Source organism: Leguminivora glycinivorella, chromosome 6 (assembly GCF_023078275.1).
Source record: "Leguminivora glycinivorella isolate SPB_JAAS2020 chromosome 6, LegGlyc_1.1, whole genome shotgun sequence".
In the NCBI taxonomy this organism is placed as follows: Eukaryota; Metazoa; Arthropoda; class Insecta; order Lepidoptera; family Tortricidae; genus Leguminivora; species Leguminivora glycinivorella.
Genome location: NC_062976.1, coordinates 17,300,640 through 17,321,388, shown reverse-complemented (window position 1 = coordinate 17,321,388; position 20,749 = coordinate 17,300,640). Strand labels below are relative to the sequence as shown.

At 38.2% G+C, this 20,749-nt stretch overlaps 1 protein-coding gene across 1 annotated transcript in view; it reads right to left on the bottom strand.

Annotated features, from left to right (window-relative positions):
* LOC125227142 (ubiquitin-conjugating enzyme E2Q-like protein CG4502) overlaps window positions 1-20,749 on the bottom strand; it is a 61,759-nt gene that overhangs the window by 2,381 nt on the left and 38,629 nt on the right. The window contains exons 3-5 of the mRNA XM_048131363.1: window positions 3,916-4,111; window positions 2,799-3,000; window positions 1,466-1,708 (exon numbers count right to left, since the gene is read on the bottom strand). Of these exons, the coding sequence (XP_047987320.1) occupies window positions 1,473-1,708; window positions 2,799-3,000; window positions 3,916-4,111 (634 nt within the window). The 3' untranslated portion in view covers window positions 1,466-1,472. The remainder of the gene's footprint in view (window positions 1-1,465; window positions 1,709-2,798; window positions 3,001-3,915; window positions 4,112-20,749) is intronic.

Below are 20,749 nucleotides of genomic sequence, written 5' to 3'. Positions count from 1 at the left end.
CACGTAGGTTAAACAAAATTTGCCACCGAGTGAAACACAAAATTTTTCACTACACTAACACTTTGAAAATATTAACTGTAAAACATCAAACTAAATCAAATCCATCAATTTATTGAACATTTATGATTCAAAATCATCATTTATACGTGAATTGCCAGCCAGCCAGCCGAGCCAGCTTTGGACATCAAGTTAAAATTTATATGAAATTACTTTGCTCTCTTGTGGATAAAATGCAATTTTGCTATCCGTTTTCGAATAGCAAAGAGTGCCTTTACCAGTTGGTGTGGTGAAAAACACTTTTTCTTTAGGCGTTGACCTGAACTCATAACATTTTTCTTCTTTTGGTCTAAGAAAATCTTTTTCACCACAGCAACTGGTAAAGGCTCTCTTTGCTATTCGAAAACAGATAGCAAAATTGCATTTTATCCACAAGGGGGCAAAATAATTTCATACAAATTTTAACTCGATGTCTTAATCTGGCTGCTAGATTTTACCTATAAATGATGATTTTGAATCATAAATATTGAATAAATTGATGGATTTCATTTATTTTCATGTTTTATAATCAGTATTTTGTTCGTGTTGGTGTGGTGAAAAATTTTGTGTTTCACTCGGTGGCAAAGTTTGTTTAACCTTCGTGCCTTGAAACCCTCGCAACGCTCAAGATTACACTTTTTGAACCACTCGCTACGCTCGCGGTTCAATATTGGAATCTTTCGCTTGCTCGGGTATCAATATTGGCACGTGCGGCTAAACAACTACTTTGCCCCCTTGTAAAACAAATAACTATTGTGTTACACCGTGTCACCTAGTTACACCGAAATTCTGCTATTCTCAACTACGTCGTCGAACATAACTTATTCACGACTCGTTTAATTTCGCGCCAGATTGGTCATAAAGTTTACTGCTGAAAGATGACGAAATCGTTTCTCAGTTACAAGTGTAACAGATACCTACTGGTACCGATTGCAGCTGGTGTTGATAGTCTGAATTGATAAATGAACGCTATTAGGTCCGCGGGTGCCCGGCTATTTTGATTTGATCTGGGTCAATGTTAGCCGCCGTTGCAATACGCCTGTCATTGGATGAGTACTGTCGTGCGTTTTTGGCTGTGGTTTCGTTATGAGCGTTTACGCTTGACTTCACAATTGCAAATCTAGTCTAGGTAGGTATAAATAACTTAGAATTGCATTGGGATAGTGTATTCTTGTGATTAAATGTTGCTTAGCAATTGCTTTCAAAAAAGCATAATTATGTCTGTACAGATGTATAAAGATCTGAACTTCAGAATAGGTTCTGAATTTCATCATGTTCGTAATTTCATCGGCATCTGCTTGGTAAAGTACTTAGGTCTAAATAATAAAACTGCGTGCCTTTTGGCGCGGGTACTTCCATATCATGAATGCAGGGAATATCTAGAATAATTATATACGCTTAGCCATTATTATCAGCTCAGTATACTTACATAGCGCTCAACCGTCTGACAGCGCGGGCGTGACCCACCCGTACTTGTCGTGGGTCTTGACGAGCGAGCGGAAGGCCTCCTCGGCGCGGCGGCGCGAGAACTCCCGCGAGGGCCGGGGCGGCGCGCGCGCCACTCGCCCCTGCCCCTTGACCACTGACGCCGCGAACTGCATCACCACGGCCTCTACTGTGTAGGCGGACGCCCAGCCGCGAGGCGTTAGGAGCTCCATGCAGATCGCGCCGCCTGTAAAAAAAATATGGGTCTGTTACATATTATCATCACCCTAATATGAGCAAAAGCTTAATTTTCTGCAAACTCTCCTCGCCCCCAATGATAATTAAGTACATGTAAGTAATATTAAATTACTTACATGTGCTAGAACTCTCGGCGCCTCCTTCAAACGTATGTATTAGTTACGTATGTTTGAGAGATGTGTTGTTAGACGCTGCGTTTTTGAAACATGTCTGCAATTTAGGAATTCGACCCCATCCAGTTACCATATTATACAAGCAATGTGTAGGTTTGCGAAGAAACTGAGCTCACATTTATTTTAACAAGATAAAATATTATATCGTAGGGCTCATATTGCGTGCATGGACAGATTGGATAGCAAACACTTATTAGGCATCTTGAAACTTGATTCCACCAGGTATTTGATGGTTCAAATTCCGTCTTGACATACCTTTCGCTGACAGTGCTCCGCCTGGCCACGTACTGTCACTGAAAATACACATAGGGTATGTCCTTTCTGCGGCAGTAGTTCGGTTCGGCTGTCGATGTAGTCATATTTAAAGTCACACACAGGTCGAACGCGATTAATTAACATTATTTTTACCTTTTTTCCCAACGTTTCGGCCAGGTTGCACTGGCCGTGGTCGCGGAAGACTGACGTCCCAGCAAAGTGTCACCGGAGATGTAAACAACACAAAACTACCCGATATTAATTTATATAAATGTTCGGGGTAGACAAATAAATATAATCTACCCGCTTTTAGTTATTGTTTATTTCCCACCGCACGACACACAATAACTAAAAGCGGGTAGATTATATTTATTTGTCTACCCCGAACATTTATATAAATTAATATCGGGTAGTTTTGTGTTGTTTACATCTCCGGTGACACTTTGCTGGGACGTCAGTCTTCCGCGACCACGGCCAGTGCAACCTGGCCGAAACGTTGGGAAAAAAGGTAAAAATAATGTTAATTAATCGCGTTCGACCTGTGTGTGACTTTAAATATGTGTACAAAGCGCGAGAACTTAAAGTGTTATGTCGATGTAGTGTCAGCGAATGGGTATGGGAATTTTCTTTACAAAGGTACTTATGCCTCACCTTCCATGACAAATCCCTTCTCTATCCTGGGCTCGATAACCCGCATGAAGGGCGGCGCGAAGGGGAAGTTCTCCGGGAAGACGAGGTGTAGCAGGATGTTGGGGATGTGCAGCTCGCGCAGGTCGGCCGCCAGCTCGCTCTCGGGGTCGATCTGGTGCAGCCGCACGTGCCATTCGAACAGGTTGTCGTTTACTAGCTCCACCTGCAACGGGACGCGACGGTTTACGATTAGGACCTATGTATTTATACCCGGCTGAAAAGGGTCGAGGTGAGAATGACGACTATGACGATCATCAGTTAAGTTAGCAGGTCAGCAATGGCCGGTCAGTAGTTCGGCATAGTCGCTTATTTCTAATTGGCAGGCCTGGGCAGGCCGTTACCGAGGCCAATTGATGTTTTTCGAGAGTAAGTACTCAAGCATCTGAAGTTGTGGGATAAGTATCGCCTTTTTTTGTTTATTCGGCTCGTTTCTTTTTTATCGTAAATCGGAAGGTGTGTTCATGTGTTGGGTTATGTATGTAATTCTTTTCAGTAGGTTGAAATACTTTACAATTGCCATTGTGGTTTGATTCAGATTTTATTCCGTATTATTTTCCATTGTATTGGATTCCATTGATTTATCTTTACCCTTACATTGTCAGATTACGTGTTGGATGATCGTATAAAATCAATGCGAGCGATAACATCAATAACAAACATTATTTCGAGATAAAACTGTTATCGCTGATAATTTCTTTTGTACATATTACCTAATGTAATTCGGTGCCAAACAAGTTATTAAGATGATGATAACTAGAAGGCAAGAAAAACAAATACCTACAATTAAACAACGCCTCTTGTTTCTTTGAATTTGCTCTTCCGGTCATGCCATCTCTAAACACGAAGTTGTAATTTTCTGACAACCGTCGTGAACAATGGGATTTATGTTTGATGTTATGATTTTTTGAAGGAGGTCAACGATATCAAATTCATGTCATAACTCATCGATTTGCTGGCGCCCTGTATCTGAACGTCTGTAGGTATTAGTTATACAAGTGTTCGTGTGTGTTCTATAAGTTTTCATTTCATAAGGTTTAAGTTTATTCGTTGTCGAACTCAGTCATTGTTGTTCGCTTACCGTAAACAAGGGATCCGAGCGGCTCTCCTGCAACCTCTGTATTTCCTTGAGCTCCTTCATGAGCCGCCTGGTGCGCACGGCGGCGGCGGCGGCGGCGCGCTCTCGCACGTCGCTCGCGCCGGCGCCCTTCTTGCTGAGCGCGGCGGGCGCCGGGCTGTTCGGGTGGCTGGCCGCTTCTGCTGGACTCACACCGTCTCTGCAAATTCAGAAAAAAAAAACAATCTATAAAATATGTTTTACTTAAGTAACCGACTTTTGGGCTGTAAAATGCATTAAGATTTACAATAACAATACACAATAGTGACGCCTGTTTCCCGGAGAGACAGTCAGAGAAAACGGATTTCCACTACTTAGCTACAATCATGTCATACCTATACCTACTATTTCGCTTCTTCACTTTCATAACAGTCCTCGTGCAAGCTCGCCGGTTTAATGTGCTCGCGAACCGGCTTTTCATCAGGATTTACCCGATTTAATCCGCCAATTTTCAATTATTGGTTTGGGAAATTGGGTTTTAAGTGCTTTAATGTTATCTTTTTAACCCCCGACGCAAAAACGAAGGGGTGTTATAAGTTTGACGTGTCTGTCTGTCTGTCGTCTGTCTGTCTGTCTGTCTGTCTGTCTGTCTGTCTGTCTGTCTGTTTGTCTGTCTGTGTGTGTGTCTGTCTGTGGCATCGTAGCTCCCGAATGGATGAACCGATTTTGATTTAGTTTTTTTTTGTCTGAAAGCTGAGTTAGTCGGGAGTGTTCTTAGCCATGTTTCATGAAAATCGGTCAACTATGTCGCGGTCGGGGGTTTTTTCAAAATTTTAATTTTGTGGTTATTTTAATTGGGTTGTACATACTTGATTTTGGGTTAAGTTAGTATTGGCTACGTGCCACTTGCCAGATGGAGGATGTAAAAGCATCAAGGAGAACGTTCACCCGCGTGGATCGAATTTTTCCGAACTTCTCATTTGTCGAAACTGTCGAAAGTCAACTTTGAAATAAAGAATGTGTAGGTACAAAAGACTGTGCACACTCTTCCTGCGTAACCATGAGTATAGGTACTTATTACGTTGTTATGCTTGCTAGCAATTAAATGTAGTATGTAGTAGCTGCTTTACTTTGATATCTTACAAAGTAATAAGTATTAATTTTACATTGTCATTAATAGCGGTTCTTACTGATACGTCCTCGTGAATCTGCGGCTATTACCAGCGGTTCTTTTAAGTGGATGCATACGGAAATGGCTACGTCTGCCACTGACTTGTTGCTCGGAGCAAAGAGCGCTCTTTAGTGTACCTATTGCCAATAGTGTGCGTGCGCAACAAAATACATTTTTGTGAGGACCAGTGTAGCAAGACCTGTTAGTAACATTGAGTACTTTATGTGTAATCGTTTCCAAGTTTCGTCTACAGAAAGTGAAGAAATCGTTCCTGGGAAACTGTGTAACATTTTATAATAAGGTACCCTTAGAGGCATGGGATCTGCCCTTTACTTCATTCAAGAAGTACATAAAAAGTGCACTTCTCAAAAAGGGGTACTACAAAATTGATGATTACCTGGGAGATACTACACCATGGCCGACTATCCAGGCTCAAAATCTGTCATAGTTTTGCTAGCAGTGTCCCGGGGAGACATTGTGTCATGCTTAAGGCGCTGTTGCTACTGGCTGTTTAAATTATTGATCCTTATTATTGTATAATTATAATTTGGTATATATATATATTGACTTGTTGAGTACATACTAGTTATGTATTCTGTAGAATTAGTTGGAGATTGCTAGCTTAACAGTCTCTTGACGTGAAATTTGTATTTCATACGCATTTTTTTTTCTATTTCTAGTTCTTTTGACACTTGGAGAACCTTTACACCTCCAAATTTTTATTTTTTATTATATCCCATTAATTATAATTGACTGTGGGGACCTTTTACATCTCCCAAGATCTTGTTTTCAATTAAGTCAATTTAAACTATGTAACATACAAGCACGGAATGTTGTGTCTTACATCTAGGTATACCGTATTCACTTATTATTGGAATATTTAATACAGCCCGGACAGCTTGAACATGTCATGCTCGCTAAAAAGTCTTTGCTTACGGTGACGTCGTTGATCGGGTCGCCACCTTCCCGAATGAAGGTTGAGGGAGGCGATGGCTGAGATGCGCGCCATATTCGTGAACGGGTGCTGTTTGTGAAGACCGGTCTGTTTCAGCTAATAGGGGCTATGCTATTCTATGTAACATTAATTTTGAATGAGATTACGTTGAGGCACTCTGTTCGGTCCTTGTTTGTTTATTTTTCTTTCTGACTCTTGGAGACCATATACATCTCCAAGGAAAAAAGTAGATTAAGTATACATATATTTTTTTTTCCTTTGCTTAAGACAACAAGAGTCTTTTACAACTCTAAAGTTATTTTAGTTATTCGGTTTTTTTCTTCATGTATAATTTTTTTAGATGTACTTTGACACTTAGAGACTCTATACATCTCTAACATCTCTTATTAATAATCATAATAGCTTTGTACTTTGTATAATTTCTTGTGTTAATATTTTTTTTATGAATACTTTTGCTTATTAAATTGTATCTTGTTTTTTTTTTTAATGCATGTTAAATATAAGATGTAATGTTTTGAAAAGAAGTGGCCCGCCGAGTTTCTTGCCGGTCCCATAGTGGATACCCTCCTCCAACTGAGGGGGGACTGAAATCTTCTCGAGGCTGAGGCGTAGGGTTAGAGCCGGCGTAGTTTTATTTGACGTTCATAAGCGCATTGTAATATGCCTACTTGGAAAATAAATATTTCATTTCATTTCATAATGTTTATTTAGAACTACAACAATCTCATGAGACTCATCGGAATTTGAAGATTTACAATTGGTTACTGTTCTTATTAGCTATGTATGTTGTAGATCAGTTTATTTCAGATATTATAATCCCGCAGGGCTCTCGACTAACCTAATGTTGAAATCGACTGATTTCTTTGACTTGGTTCCTATTCAGAATAAGATATGGATTTATTTAGAAACGTTGCCATTAGAACCATTGATTGACCATTGATTGTAGCCTGGTGTTTCGGGTGTCCATGGGAGGCAGTGATCGCTTACCATCAGGTGACCTGTCTGTCACCTGTCTGTTCGTTTGCCTCCTATCCCAAAAAAAAAAGAACTGAATTTATCGGAGTCGTGGCACGTATCATAAAGAGTAGGTACTACCGTACAGTATGGCCACTCCCGTTCCCCGCTGAAAGTGCCGCCCACCCCCTCTCGGTTACCTCACAGTTACCGCCTGTCAAAAACGCTAACAGTCGACCTGTCATATCTCACTCATACAAACATATGGTACGCGTTCACTTACACGAGCTTAGAATGTACGCTAGGAAGGCGTCTCTTTCATATTTGATCGCCAGTGCCCGAGATGTGGTTGTGGTCTGAGATTTTTTGCCCATGCTCTTCGAGCGATTGTAATGGCTCCCCAGTTTCCGTATATTGTGTCATTCGTTTTAATTGGTCGTCGTCGGTCCAGTTTCGCCGGGCGATAAGGCTGTGCCTGAGTGGTCGTTTGCGCAGACATATGTACGTACATTTAAAAGTGCAATAACCCGCATTATTTATACATGCATGCAGCTGTAGCAACCAAATTCCAACATAAACAAATTAATAATAAAGACTGTTAGGACAGATTCGCATTCATTATTGGTTGTAGAACGCGCTACTAAAACAAGATCTTTTTAAGATTTTTTTAAGGGATGCCTGTCCTCACTATTTGTCTCTGGTTACGTCGTATCAGTGGGTCATTGACTGGGCAGGACGTTACAGTTGTCGCAACATTGCCCAATGCAGGTGCTGAATCAGACGTTGCCGTTTTGTATGGATTTCAACACGAGCGGCCTCTGTCACGCGCCTTCTTGGGACAGTTTATTGCTTGTGCACTATATTGAATACGGATTAACATAATAAATACGTATCTACAATAACAGAGTTGAAAAGAAAGAAAGAATAGGTGAAATTTCTTGCACTGTGGTCTCGTCTCAGTTAAATATTCTTGCCGCTGTGTTTTTTAAGCCCCGACGCATAAACGACGGGGTGTTATAAATTTGACGTGTCTGTCTGTGGCATAGTAGTTTTCGAACGGATGGACCGATTAGAATTCGTTTTTTTTTTAAGCTGAATTTGGTAGTGTAAGTGTTCTTTGGCATGTTTCACATGTTTGATAAAAATCGGTCCATGTTATCAAAATTTTAATTTTGTTTCGTGGTTATTCGATATTTCGCTCGTTACTAAACTGTACCTATATATGTGAAAAAATGTAATAATCTAGTGACGAATGCTTCTCTTTTGTAACATGCACTTAAGGCTACTTCACTTCCGTAATTGATAGGGCGGCCTTTGTCTTCCATCAGGGCACCACATTGCGTTTGGGGTAAATGACCGAGCCATTTTTATCGTTTTTCCAGTACTAGTTATTGCTTGCCATTTTTTTCATATAAGAATCATCCCCTCGAAATGCAACATTGCTGAAATTGTAGAATTTTAAGGGGATGATTTCATGAATAAAAATTATTCATCAATGTCTGTGGCTCTATGCTGCAATTGTACAAATGAATACAGTAAACTTGTGCCATCTAAGAGGAAACTTAAAAAAACCGAATTAACATTTAAAACATTTGTGAGTGTGTTTAGTAAAACGTCCCACTTTGTCGGTTACCTACCATTAAGGTGAGATTTACTTTTGTCATATGAATAAACTGACAAAGTGGCTTTATAGCAATCGACAAAGTGGGACGTTTACCCGTGCACACTCACATTTCAACTTAACAGTTTCAAATGTAAAGTAATAATTAAAATTTTGAAAAAAAAAGCCCCTGACATGGCTAAGAACACTCCCGAGCAATTCAGCTTTCAAACAAAAAAAAAACTAAATCTAAATCGGTTTATCCGTTCGGGAGCTACGATGCCACAGACAGACACACACACAGACAGAAAAACAGACACGTCATACTTATAACACCCCGTCGTTTTTGCGTCGGGGGTTAAAAACTGAAATGAAAAAGTTGATAATAACCACAAAATTAAAATTTTGAAAAAACCCCCGACCGTGACATAGTGGACCGATTTTCATGAAACATAGCTAAGAACACTCCCGACTAACTCAGCTTTCAGACAAAAAAAACTAAATCAAAATCCGTTCATCCGTTCGGGAGCTACGATGCCACAGACAGACACACACACAGACAGACAAACAGACAGACAGACAGACAGACAGACGGACAGACAGACAGACAGACAGACACGTCAAACTTATAACACCCCTTCGTTTTTGCGTCGGGGGTTAAAAATGAAAAGTTATAGCGTTAACATTTTTACAGCGATTTTATGATTTATGTACATATATTGTACATTAGTTAGACGTAACTATGTACGTAAGTTGGCAGTTATTGGTCTGTTATTTTGCTAAACGTGCTTATACTCTTGCCAATAATGTAGTAAGATAACAACATAGTAAATCTCGTAACCTTTGGCAGCGTGCCATTTTCTTATCTGTCCAGCAGGTACAGGTATACCTAATATACAAGAACTCCTATGGGTACAGTTTTTTCTTTCGTCATTATTTAAATATAGGTATTTAACAAAACAAAACCCATATTATAATTATCGTCTAAAATATATATAATTTATACCTACAATATTATATACTAAATAGTATTTAGGTTATAGTATGGATGGCCTTTTGATATTACCTAGGCATAAGTCAGCAAAAAATAGATAGGTACGTGATATATTTGACTTGTATCCGGTAGGTAGGTAAAACCTAGTCTCGTTGGTATGCGAATACGAATATCGTTATCAAATATGAAGTTTGTACCTTGCTCTAACGCATTGAAATCTAGTAACAAACACCGATAATGTATAGAAATCTGGTAACAAAAAAGGAAGGTTTTATACAAACATTACAAACTACTTACCTGGGACATTTTGGGAAACCCAGTGGATCTTGCTCAGCGTCATAGACTGTGTCCATTGGACTCTATCAGCCTACCAATTTAAATCAAAATCGGAGACGTGATCCAAATGTACAAACTTTTCGAATTACGCAGGTAAAAGTAAGTAATACATATTTTTGGGAATTTCTAAAGCTGTATCCACTAGATCAAATTTATCTATATGATTTAATCAGAACGGGTTCTTTGCTAAATCTAATGGAAATCCCATGTGGTATCCGCTTCCGTGCATGTACGCTACACTTTACACGCAGGTAGAGTCAGAAATACCTTTCATGACTCGTTGGGAAGGAATGCTGTCGGTCCACCCGCCTCAAATATGGTTAAGGTCGCAAATGCTCGATTATAAATTAAAATGCGGATCGCATATAGTAACTCTTAGTTTTTATGCGAATACAAACATGTGTAGCTGACAAATCGTATTTAGATCCTCGATCCTTTAAGGCTGCTTTCAAAAAAAACGTCAAAAGAATGTAAAATTGATAGTTTTAGTCGGTGAAATACTACACTTTCCGTTATCCAATAGATTTATTTAATTCAAGTTCCAGTTAGAGCATCTTATTATCTTGATTTTTATAAGACAGGATTTTTGAAAACTAACTCACTAAATTAATTATGAATTTTTCTCTAATGCACGTTTAGAAAAACGCACGTATAGAGCTGAATCAGTCGATCTTATTTGTAAAATTTGGACAATTTTGAATATTAAAACGGGTAAATTTATAATTCGTATCCTGTACCACAATCATTTCAGACTAGATTTTTATTTTAAGTTTTTGAAAAAGAGTAAACTAGCCTAAGGCGAATTCAATTTTTTTCAGAAATTACCTAAAACTAAGTGACAATTTCTTTGAAAATCTACATCACATCGAAGTAAGTTTTGTACTAAATTAATCTGCAACGTTTACTTAAATTGCTGTTATGCCTTAGTGATTATAAATTGCTATTATTGATTTTTGCCAATTTTTTGAAAACGAGCCTTCACCGGTACAATTATTACCACTTTTTGACATTTTCTCATATTATGTTAGACCAAGTAGAAAAAGTCCTATAATGTGATATATATTTATAAACTACTCGCAAAGCCCTTTAATTTGATACCACACACGGTATGATCGAGCGCTCGGTTGCGATTTCACTATTTTTAACACGAAAGCCCTCTTAAGTTCGAGTCCAGGTGAGATAAGCTAGTTTCAAAAGATCTTTGAATACAGATTTGTTTCTTTTTAAATATTAAAGAATGACTTCTTTAAGACGATACTGTAGGGGTCAATTCTCCATACAAACGCTCTCGACTATTTCCTCTCTGGTTTTTGAAGATAAAGCAATGATTTTTTCAACACAGATTGTTATTATTTTTAGACCGTTTTGATTTTTTTGATATTCTGCTTTTTAAAGATTCTAGAGCCAATCAAAAATTTCCAAAAACGGCCTTTTTCATTGTGGCGCAAAAAAAGGTGTGATACTCAAGATTGGTAACAATTAACCAAAAAAGCTAAACGGTCCGACATAGATTATTTCATTGTTATTCAGATTCTCAAATTTCGTTCCAATTGATTTAGTTTTGAAGGAGGAAAGAGTCGAGAGCGGAACCTCGATTTTAAAGATTTTTTTTAAATATCTTTTGACTGAGTTGTTCTTAATGGACAATTTTTTTTCGATAAATTTAGTTAATAACACTTGTATATTTAACTAAAATTCCCAAGTTGAAAGGGGGGCTCCTTTCCATTTTAGCATTTTCGCTACCGTATCCTCTTAAGTAAACAGAGCCAGGTTAAGGATTTAAGGTCCCTCCAGGGCCCGACTTATCTTTCCAGCCTGTTGTATATAAATATAATACCTATACTATGCAAATACCTACCTATAACCTACCTAAATATGTATGAGTCCTATGACAAATACTGAGCTCATCACACGAATAAATGCTCTTACCGGGACTGGAACGAACCAACGACCGCAGCTTAGCAGGCGGTGTCACTATCACTCACTACCCACTAGGCCAGACCGGTCGTCGGAAGAAGGAGGATATTTTATACAGTTTGCGGAATTCCGAGAATCCTTGATTGCCGTGAGAGATTTATCGAGTGGACGATGAGTCGCCGCACCGGAAGGCGGAAGACACGTGAGCGTGGCGTCTAAACAACCTCCGCTTTTAGCTAATCTCTCTAATTGGGACTCTGGCCAACGCAATGCGATCAGTTCACTGACCTACGGTACGGAAGTATAGGTAGCGTATGGGAGAGATTTATTTATAGTCTTGGAAATCATATTCGCTATAGTGTTTTTCTTCCCATCTTTGTAATATAATTGTCTTAATATAATTGTGTAATATAATTGTCTTGTGTGTGTAAACGCGATACAAATGACTTTCAATTGTTTTTCTCTTAAAAGTGAAACATATAATTAAAATATTTCTCATTCTTCAAGTTTGTGGTGGGATTTTTCAACGAGCTTTTAAATAGAAAACACTGTTGGACCTTAGGTGTCCTCGGAAAACACTCTGGCAGTTTTATATCTCCATAACTGTACAGAACGAGAAGCTCGAAAAAATATATCAGTTTCTATTCTAGCTCAGTAGCTCTCTCGTTACTAAACCCGATAGGCAGGTCGGTGAGGCTAGGCTATATAAGATCACATTATGCCAGCCCGTTTCACTGCCTTCTTACTTAGTTATCTATGCAAATACTTGGGCAGGTATCTATAAATAGCAACATGCAGATTGCATGCAGATGAGCAGGTGACAGCTGACTGACTTAGCGTATTTAAGAATGACAGACATATATGTTCCCATTTATTAAAGTTTTATAAACGACTGCGTATTTATATGAAAGAGGGATACCATACATAAGCGTTCGATTTTTATTATAGGTAATTCAAAAATTTTACTTTATGTAGATAAATTATAAATTAGTAATCTTCCACATTATTATTCCTCCAAGACATATTTCATTAGGTAATTTACATTATGATTAACCAACCATGCCTGTCTGGTACACAGAAATATTTATGTCGTAGAAATTAAACTTTCAAAAACGAATTAAATAATAGTTCACAAACTATCTAAAAATAGTAAACATATGTTCTACCGAGGCAGTTCCAGTTCCAGCACCAATAAGAGGGAAACAGCCACGTGTCAGTGAAAGTGGTTGGTATTAACAACTGAGCATTTCCACAAGGCGCTTACGAGTAAGATATCTCAGGTGAAATACCTTAAGTTAATCCTAAACCCGTAGCAGCTATATGAAGTCTGAGTTCCTGGTAAAATCTTATACTGTCCGGGAAGCATGGTCGCGCGATAGACGATAAAATATCAGGCCGTCCCTATCGCACTTACAAATAGTGCGATAGGGACGGCCTGCTATTTTATCACTTATCGCGCGACCATAATTGCCTGCCTGGTTTCACTGAGCTCTGGACTCGCGTGTGGTTTGTAAACAAATATACGATACCAGTAGGCCTAGCACATGATTGCCGCGGGAGTATGTCACCGCGAGATAGATCACACGTCTTCTTCTAACTGTATTAATGACATAAGGACGGGTAGTCTATCTCGCGGCGACATACTATCGAGGCAATCATGTGCTAAGGAATGTAGCAGTCAAAGCACGCCACTCCATCCGCGGATCGCTGACTAGAGAGACATTACTTGCTTATAATCATCACTTCCGTAACTTACTTACTTTTTAGCCCTGTTCCAAACCAAATCAACGACCAATATTTAGAACATTTAGACATTTGAAAATCAATTGTATTTCTGCCACTCATTCATTTAACTACTCGTTTTTAAGGAAACCGTTTGATGTTATGAAATTCGAAATTCGATGGCAAGAAGTTGTTTTTTAGAGTGAACTATTGTTTAAGGTTTCTTTTTAATTTTGTCAGGACTTTCGCTACATTTAATTAGACTTGTCATCATTTCGCAACATTGCAATTGGGCCCACAGGTTTTGCGGTCTCTGCCCTGCCCGCATGCACTCCGGTCACGTTCGCGTCTCGACCGCTGTCTACATCGATTATTGTCAATTACTGGATCCGGTTCCTATAACGATGTTTTCATTAAACACCGCTGATCATATATTACTGATGGTTATAAATAGCAAAAAGGTACCTCCGTTGTTTATTATTAGTGCCTTTATTGGATATGTGATTTGGCTCTTGATGGGTGTAAAGTAAAAAACAATAACAAATCGCGTGCTTGTGGCTAATTAAGCTAAATTTAACTAATTGGTTTTAAGAAGACATTATATTTATGTTTTAAATTTAGCAAGTAGGTAGGAATTTTGATGGGGGTATACATATATACTTAGGTATTCAGAATTATTTATTTAAGTGTATATTTTTAACAAAATTAGTGAGTATGTGCTGAAAACAGTTAAATAAATAGGGTAAGATAATTCTACATCACTAACACAGTCAACATTCGCGAACTTTATGAAATTATTATTGACGATGAAATTGACACTAAGTAGTGAACACTATTGCCTAGGCGTTATTCATAAACGCTTATATATCTGATGGCGACTGTAAACTATCCCCGTTATTCATAAACGCACTCTAAAGTTATCAAGCCGATAGAGTTCGTTTGTCCCTTTTCCGACGTATTGGTGTGATAGAAAGGGACAAACGAACTTTATCGGCTTGATAACTTTAGTGTACGTTTATGAATAATCTCTATTGCTATCAAAAATAGTGCAGGGTTATGAAAGTCTAACTCTAAAGCTTATTCAGCACATTCAAAACCCAAAAGAAAAACTGAACAAACCAATATATTCAATGTGGATCTGAACAAGAAATTAAGGAACTATGGGGCACCATATGTACAATAGCTTATATTGAAGGTAAGTACCCATCTCTATCTATACCTACATAGGAATCGGCAATAACTATGATCGATCTTACAAGTTCTGGTGCAGACAGGAATAAGAGAGGATAAGTTGACACGAGAGCGATTAGATTCGCTGGGAACATATGTGTAATACTAATACCTACTTATTGGTTTTATATTCGAACGCGGTAGGTAGGTACTTATCATGGATTTATTCTCTTTGCGGAAATGGTTAGGGTAAATCTTGCAATAATAACAACAACGGATGATGTGTTCCTATAATATTAAGATAATATCTATTGAATTTATTATTTCCTTCTAAACAAGTATTTGTAATCTGACAAACATAAACTCTTTCGGAAACTGTGGAATGAACTGTCGTGTTCCCACCTTCAAGAAAAGACTTCTGGGTACGTAGCCGAATGGCACAAACGCTCACGAAACGAAACTCTCGTAGACATCTATCTCTATCGCTCTTGCGTATTGACGCGACAGAGCCAGACTACCTTTCGCGGCGTTTCGTTTTCGTTCCGTGTCGCAGAAATGCCGATCGGTTACGGTAATACCTGGTGTTTCGGGTGTCCATGGGCGGCAGTGATCGTTTACCATCAGGCGACCTGTCTGCTCATTTGCCTTCGCATAAAAAAAAACAATTTGTTCTTGTATTGTGTGTGCAACATGTAACGGCAAAAAGGTGTGTATGTTGCCGTTGTCCACTTACTGATGAAGAAATAATGGGCATTATAATAAGCCGTTGTAAACGCACATTTGCACAATGCGCCGATTGCGCCCGTTCGACTGCAGCGCCACTATCGTGTTGTAATCTAATCATCGCGCCTGACAACTTTCAATGTAAGGGCCGGCTATCAACCTACATATGAGAAACAAAGGAGATTTAACAAAGGTATGATATGATACCTTTTAAGCTACTTATACTTTCCTCCAACACAAAATAACTACTCCCGTTTTATGAAATTATTGTGTTGTTTGCTTTGTTTTTTAAATAGCCTATAGAGTGTCCCACTGCTGGGCAAAGGCCACCCCCCTAGATTTCCAATCCTCCCGAATAAGTGCAGCATCCGTCCAGTTGTTCAGAAATGGGCGTTTGCGTTTTGGCACCCGCTCCGTAGCTAACTTAGCCCACCGCTGTGGATGCATACGCCGTACATGGCCTGCCCAGTCCCACTTCAACCTGGCGGTTTTGACCCAACGTCAACAATGCCTGTTTTGGCGCGCAACGTAGTGTTTCGGACCCGCTCAATCCTTTTCACCCCAACCCGTTGTTTGCTTAGGTAAAAAAAAAAATCGTATCTCCAGAAGCTTGGCGCCTAGGACCAACATTCCAAGGACGAAAAGGAAGGAAATGACACCACAAACCTCCCAAAAAATATTGTCGGGTCATGTGTCAAGTCAAAATGCTTTTAATTACATTTTTTATTGTTATTTTTTTCAGACGTTATTCCGAATCTAATGAGATGTTATGAGCACATTTACGAGTAGAAGTGACATCTCTATCTTTTACCATTTTGAACTTGTTGTATACTTAAACAAGGAGGAGAAATAGCAACTTCTTCGAACTCCTGAATATCTGCAGGAACTGCCACTTTTCGACTCTATTATAAACATATAAGGTCGAAAAGTAGTAAACCACTTTTTTGGCTAACTGTACATACAACTCAATTAGAGGTCATTTACGCTTCCATTAGGCACTATTAAACTATTAATTAAGTAGTGATGTGTGGTAATTGAACAATAGGGGATAAATGGCAGGTCCATTGTGATATGGCGCAATGTTTTGCCTTCTTATCTTTGTTGCACTGCCCGTGCATTGTGGGTAATGTACGCAGTTAAATTGAAATTACAGTGTATTCACAGTTCGATGTTTCAACAGCATAGGATGAGATCCAATATGTAAGTAATCCATACTTGCATACTAATATTATAAATGGGAGAGTGTGTGTCTCTGTTTGTTTCGTCCGTCTTTCACGGCAAAATGGATCGACGAATTGACGTGATACTTGAAGGGATGGAAAGTGACATCGGCCACTTTTTGTCTCTTTCTAGCTCCCCAATTCCCTAGAATGGGGGGTGGAAGTTTGTATGGATCAATCCGCAATTTTCTAATTTAACGCGTGCAAAGCCGCGGGCAGAAGCTAGTAGTTTTATAAAAGTGAATTGCCACAGACAGGTTAAACATTCGTAAAAATTCATGAAAAAAACTATTTTTAACCGCCTTCCAAATCTCAAGGGAAGGGGTTCTCAATTCGTCTGTTTTTTTTTTTTTTTATGTTTGTTCCTCGATATCTCCGTCGTTACTGGACCGATTTTGAAAATTTTTCTTTCAAATCTGAAAGGCATACATATGGTGATTTTTGTGTTTTTAAAGGAACAGCATGCATTTACGTACGGAACAGTGACATTTGGTGCAGTGGAACTCCTGATGATGGTCAGAATGGAACTCCTCAAATCTGAACGGCACACTTATAGTGACTTTGGTATTTTTATAAGAACAGCATGCACTTACGTCCAGAACAGTGACATTTGGTGCAGTGGAACTGCTGATAAAGAGTGAGCCGCCCCTGGTTAGAGTTCCGTTCTGATAATCATTCTCATCTGTAAGTACTTCAGAATCATCCAGATTTCGAAATTGGTTCAGAAATGACGGAGATATCGAATAACAAAAATTAAAAAATATACAGACGAATTGATAACATAATCCAACATTTGAAAGTATTTATCACCAGAACCCCAAAGGAAGGCGGTTTTTTTTTCTTAAAAATTATTTTAATTCAATATTTGCAAGCTACATAACTTATTCGTATTATAGGCAACAAGGGATCTAGAGATCACACATAGAAAATATTCTGATACTTACATTACGATTAAATGAAGAATTGAGAAAAAATTACTGCAAACGCTCAATATTGCATAACACTAACACACAACAGTTAGATACTTCAACATCATCTTTTGTCTCAGAGCTTCCGGGAATCTTAAACGATAATGCCACGAAGCAATTAAGGACCAAAAGTATTCTTCAAGCGCTTACTTAATATTCATAAAGCATCCTAATCTGTTTTATAATAAAGTAATGATTTTATCTCATACATAACTAAACTTACATTAAGCAATGTGGCGCCGAGGGCGTTTAGGTACAGTCGAGTTCATAAATATGTGTAGGTACATTTTTTTAACTTATTGCAACGGGTTAAGGTAAGGAATCGTACACAATTATGAACTCAACTATGCTTATAGAAGAGTATGTTATTTAAAGGAGGAGGAAAGTGAAATTATGTTTGTTCCCACAGTATATTTTACTACCTTCTTTCGACACAGACTTAAAACTTGTAAAACATCAGTTTCGACAATTTTGCCCATATCCTTTTGTTTTAAAATTGTTTATCAGTGTCGCAATTAACCGACTAACAACTAAAAGTGTGCCGTCATCTGAACGAGTATAATTTAATTCTAGATGTTTTCGACGTAGGTACCTACGTTTTTTTCTTAGACTTTATTTAGGTATTTTAATTGAAGTTATATTTATCTTTGTTTATTACTTATTTATGTTTTATATTTACTAATAAAAAAGAAGCCTGAGAGTAGCGCCAGTGACAGAGAACGTGAGAGGAAGCAGATTAGCATGGTATGGGCATGTAATGCGGAGGGATGAAAGCAATGTTATAAAACGAGTGGTAAATATGAAGGTGGATGGATACAATGGTAGTGGAAGGCCTAAGAAAAGATGGATGGAATGTGTGAACAATGATATGAGAGTGAAAGGTATTAGGATGGAAATGACGGCTGATAGAGAGGAATGGAAGAAGATGATCTGCTGCGCCGACCCCAAATAATGGGAAAAGATCAAGGGAATGATGATGATTTAGTAATAAAAATCTACCTGCGTAATTATTTGCTGACGTGCATAGTTTAAAGTTGACCTTAACCAATCAATGTCCGGGCCAAGTGCGTGTTTCGACTTATCACCTTGATCTTAATATTAACAGTGGAGCAGTGCGTTGAATAGGTTATTGGGCCGTTTCTTCATAATACCTACATATAATAATGCGTAAAACGTAAGTTTAACTGTTATTTGTATTTTTGTGTTTTTTTTATTTAAATTTAATCACATAATATATATAACCAACTAAGCAAATTTATTTGGAGACAGAAAAAAACTAGTGCGTCGACTGGAGTCCCTTCGCGCAGAAAAAGTGAAATTCGTAAGACTATGTTTTTTTTAATTCAGTTGGCAACACTGAGCGTTAAACGTTTAACGCTGTCAGTTGGAAGTGGCAACACTGAGCGTTAAACGTTTAACGCTGTCAGTTGGAAGTGGCAACACTGAGCGTTAAATATTTAACGCTGTAAATTGGAAGTCGCATCAGAAGTTTCACTTCAATAAATGAATGCAGTTTGGCAAGAAGAGATTTATGAAATTCTATTAATTATTTGTTATGCATTTGCTGATTTTTTCTATATTATTGAGAAATAGCTGCAACCGAGTTTTCTTTAGCTTTACCACAGTATAATAAAGAGTACTATCGTACAGTATGGCCACTCCCGCTCCCCGCTGATAGCGCCGCCCACCCCCTCTCGGTTACCTCACAGTTACCGCCTGTCAAAAACGCGAACAGTCGACCTGTCATATTTCACTCATACAAGCACTAACGCGTTCACATACACGAGCATAAACTGTGTGCTAGGAACGCACCTCTTTCATATATTTGATCGCCAGTGTCCGAGGTGTGGCTTTACATACAGCAGTTAAAATTTAGATTTCGTTATCGGTATATTTGGATTAAACGCCACCTGCCTGCCTTACATAACACAAACACGAGTAACGAGTAGGCTACATGCTTCACCATAGCTTTCGATTCATAACATTGGTGTAGCATAATATTATTGTCTATCGCCCACTTACAAGGTAGTCACTATACTTTAATTAGACTACAATTTTCCTGCTTTTAATCAGCTATAATATATACGAGTATGTTCCTGCGGTTAATGCCTTGGAAAGGTATAAAAAAAACTGTATCCCTCTACAATGTAAAACTGTAGGGTTACCATGAAGTACTAAAGCCGTTTAGGTTTGAGAGAGAGGGACGGAGCTATATAACTGTCTCTGTCTCTCTGTGTATGTTTTTTTCTATCCGATTTTAGAAAGTGACATTGACCGATTTCGACAATGTTAGTCGCTATGACATGTTTGCTTGCTAATGAGCTATTCTACTCTGATTTAACCTCGGATGCACACTTGGCATTTCTTTAGCGGATAGGTAAACATTACAGAAAGAGAAGTGCAGAAGCAACACAAGTATTTGGTAATATGGAAGGTCAGCCGAGTTATTTGGGGGTGGAGTCAATAAATGCGTCTTTTACCGTGAGGCGCAGTCAATTTGTGTAAGAATGTCCTATGTAATATTTATTTATTTGTTTATATTTAATTTTACATTTAAAGTTTGGTTAATGGTTACGATAGTTCCGTTTAGAAGATATCTTGAAAGGACGCATTTAACCCACCAGACGTAAATATCCAGGTTGACCTAAGTACTTATTATTATGTAGCCAAACTACAAAATTAAATAAATAACAAAAGGGTGCGTAAGTAATGCTAGACGTTTCAATGTTTATTATGGTCTTTCCTTAGAGAAGATTCTTCTATTTATAATTATAATATCTGATGGAATCCCAAAATTTAAATAGTTATTATATTAAATAGGTAATTTCATGTTTAAAGCTTATCAATTATACCCAATTAGATGAATATCTACCTAATGAGATTACTGACGAAATTATATCTCGTAAGCAAGGTATTGTAATAAGATTGAATGGTATTATTAAAACAAACTTCAGTATTATGAAATATTGGGCCTAGTAGTACTAGGTACAGTCAGCATCAAAGTAGCGGATTAAATAACGCTCCAGCAGTAACTACCACATTATAACCGCTAAACAAAAGAGATATGACATAGAAAAAAAAACTTTGACATTTCGGACCGCGAACTGTTCAGATTTATCCTTACTGTT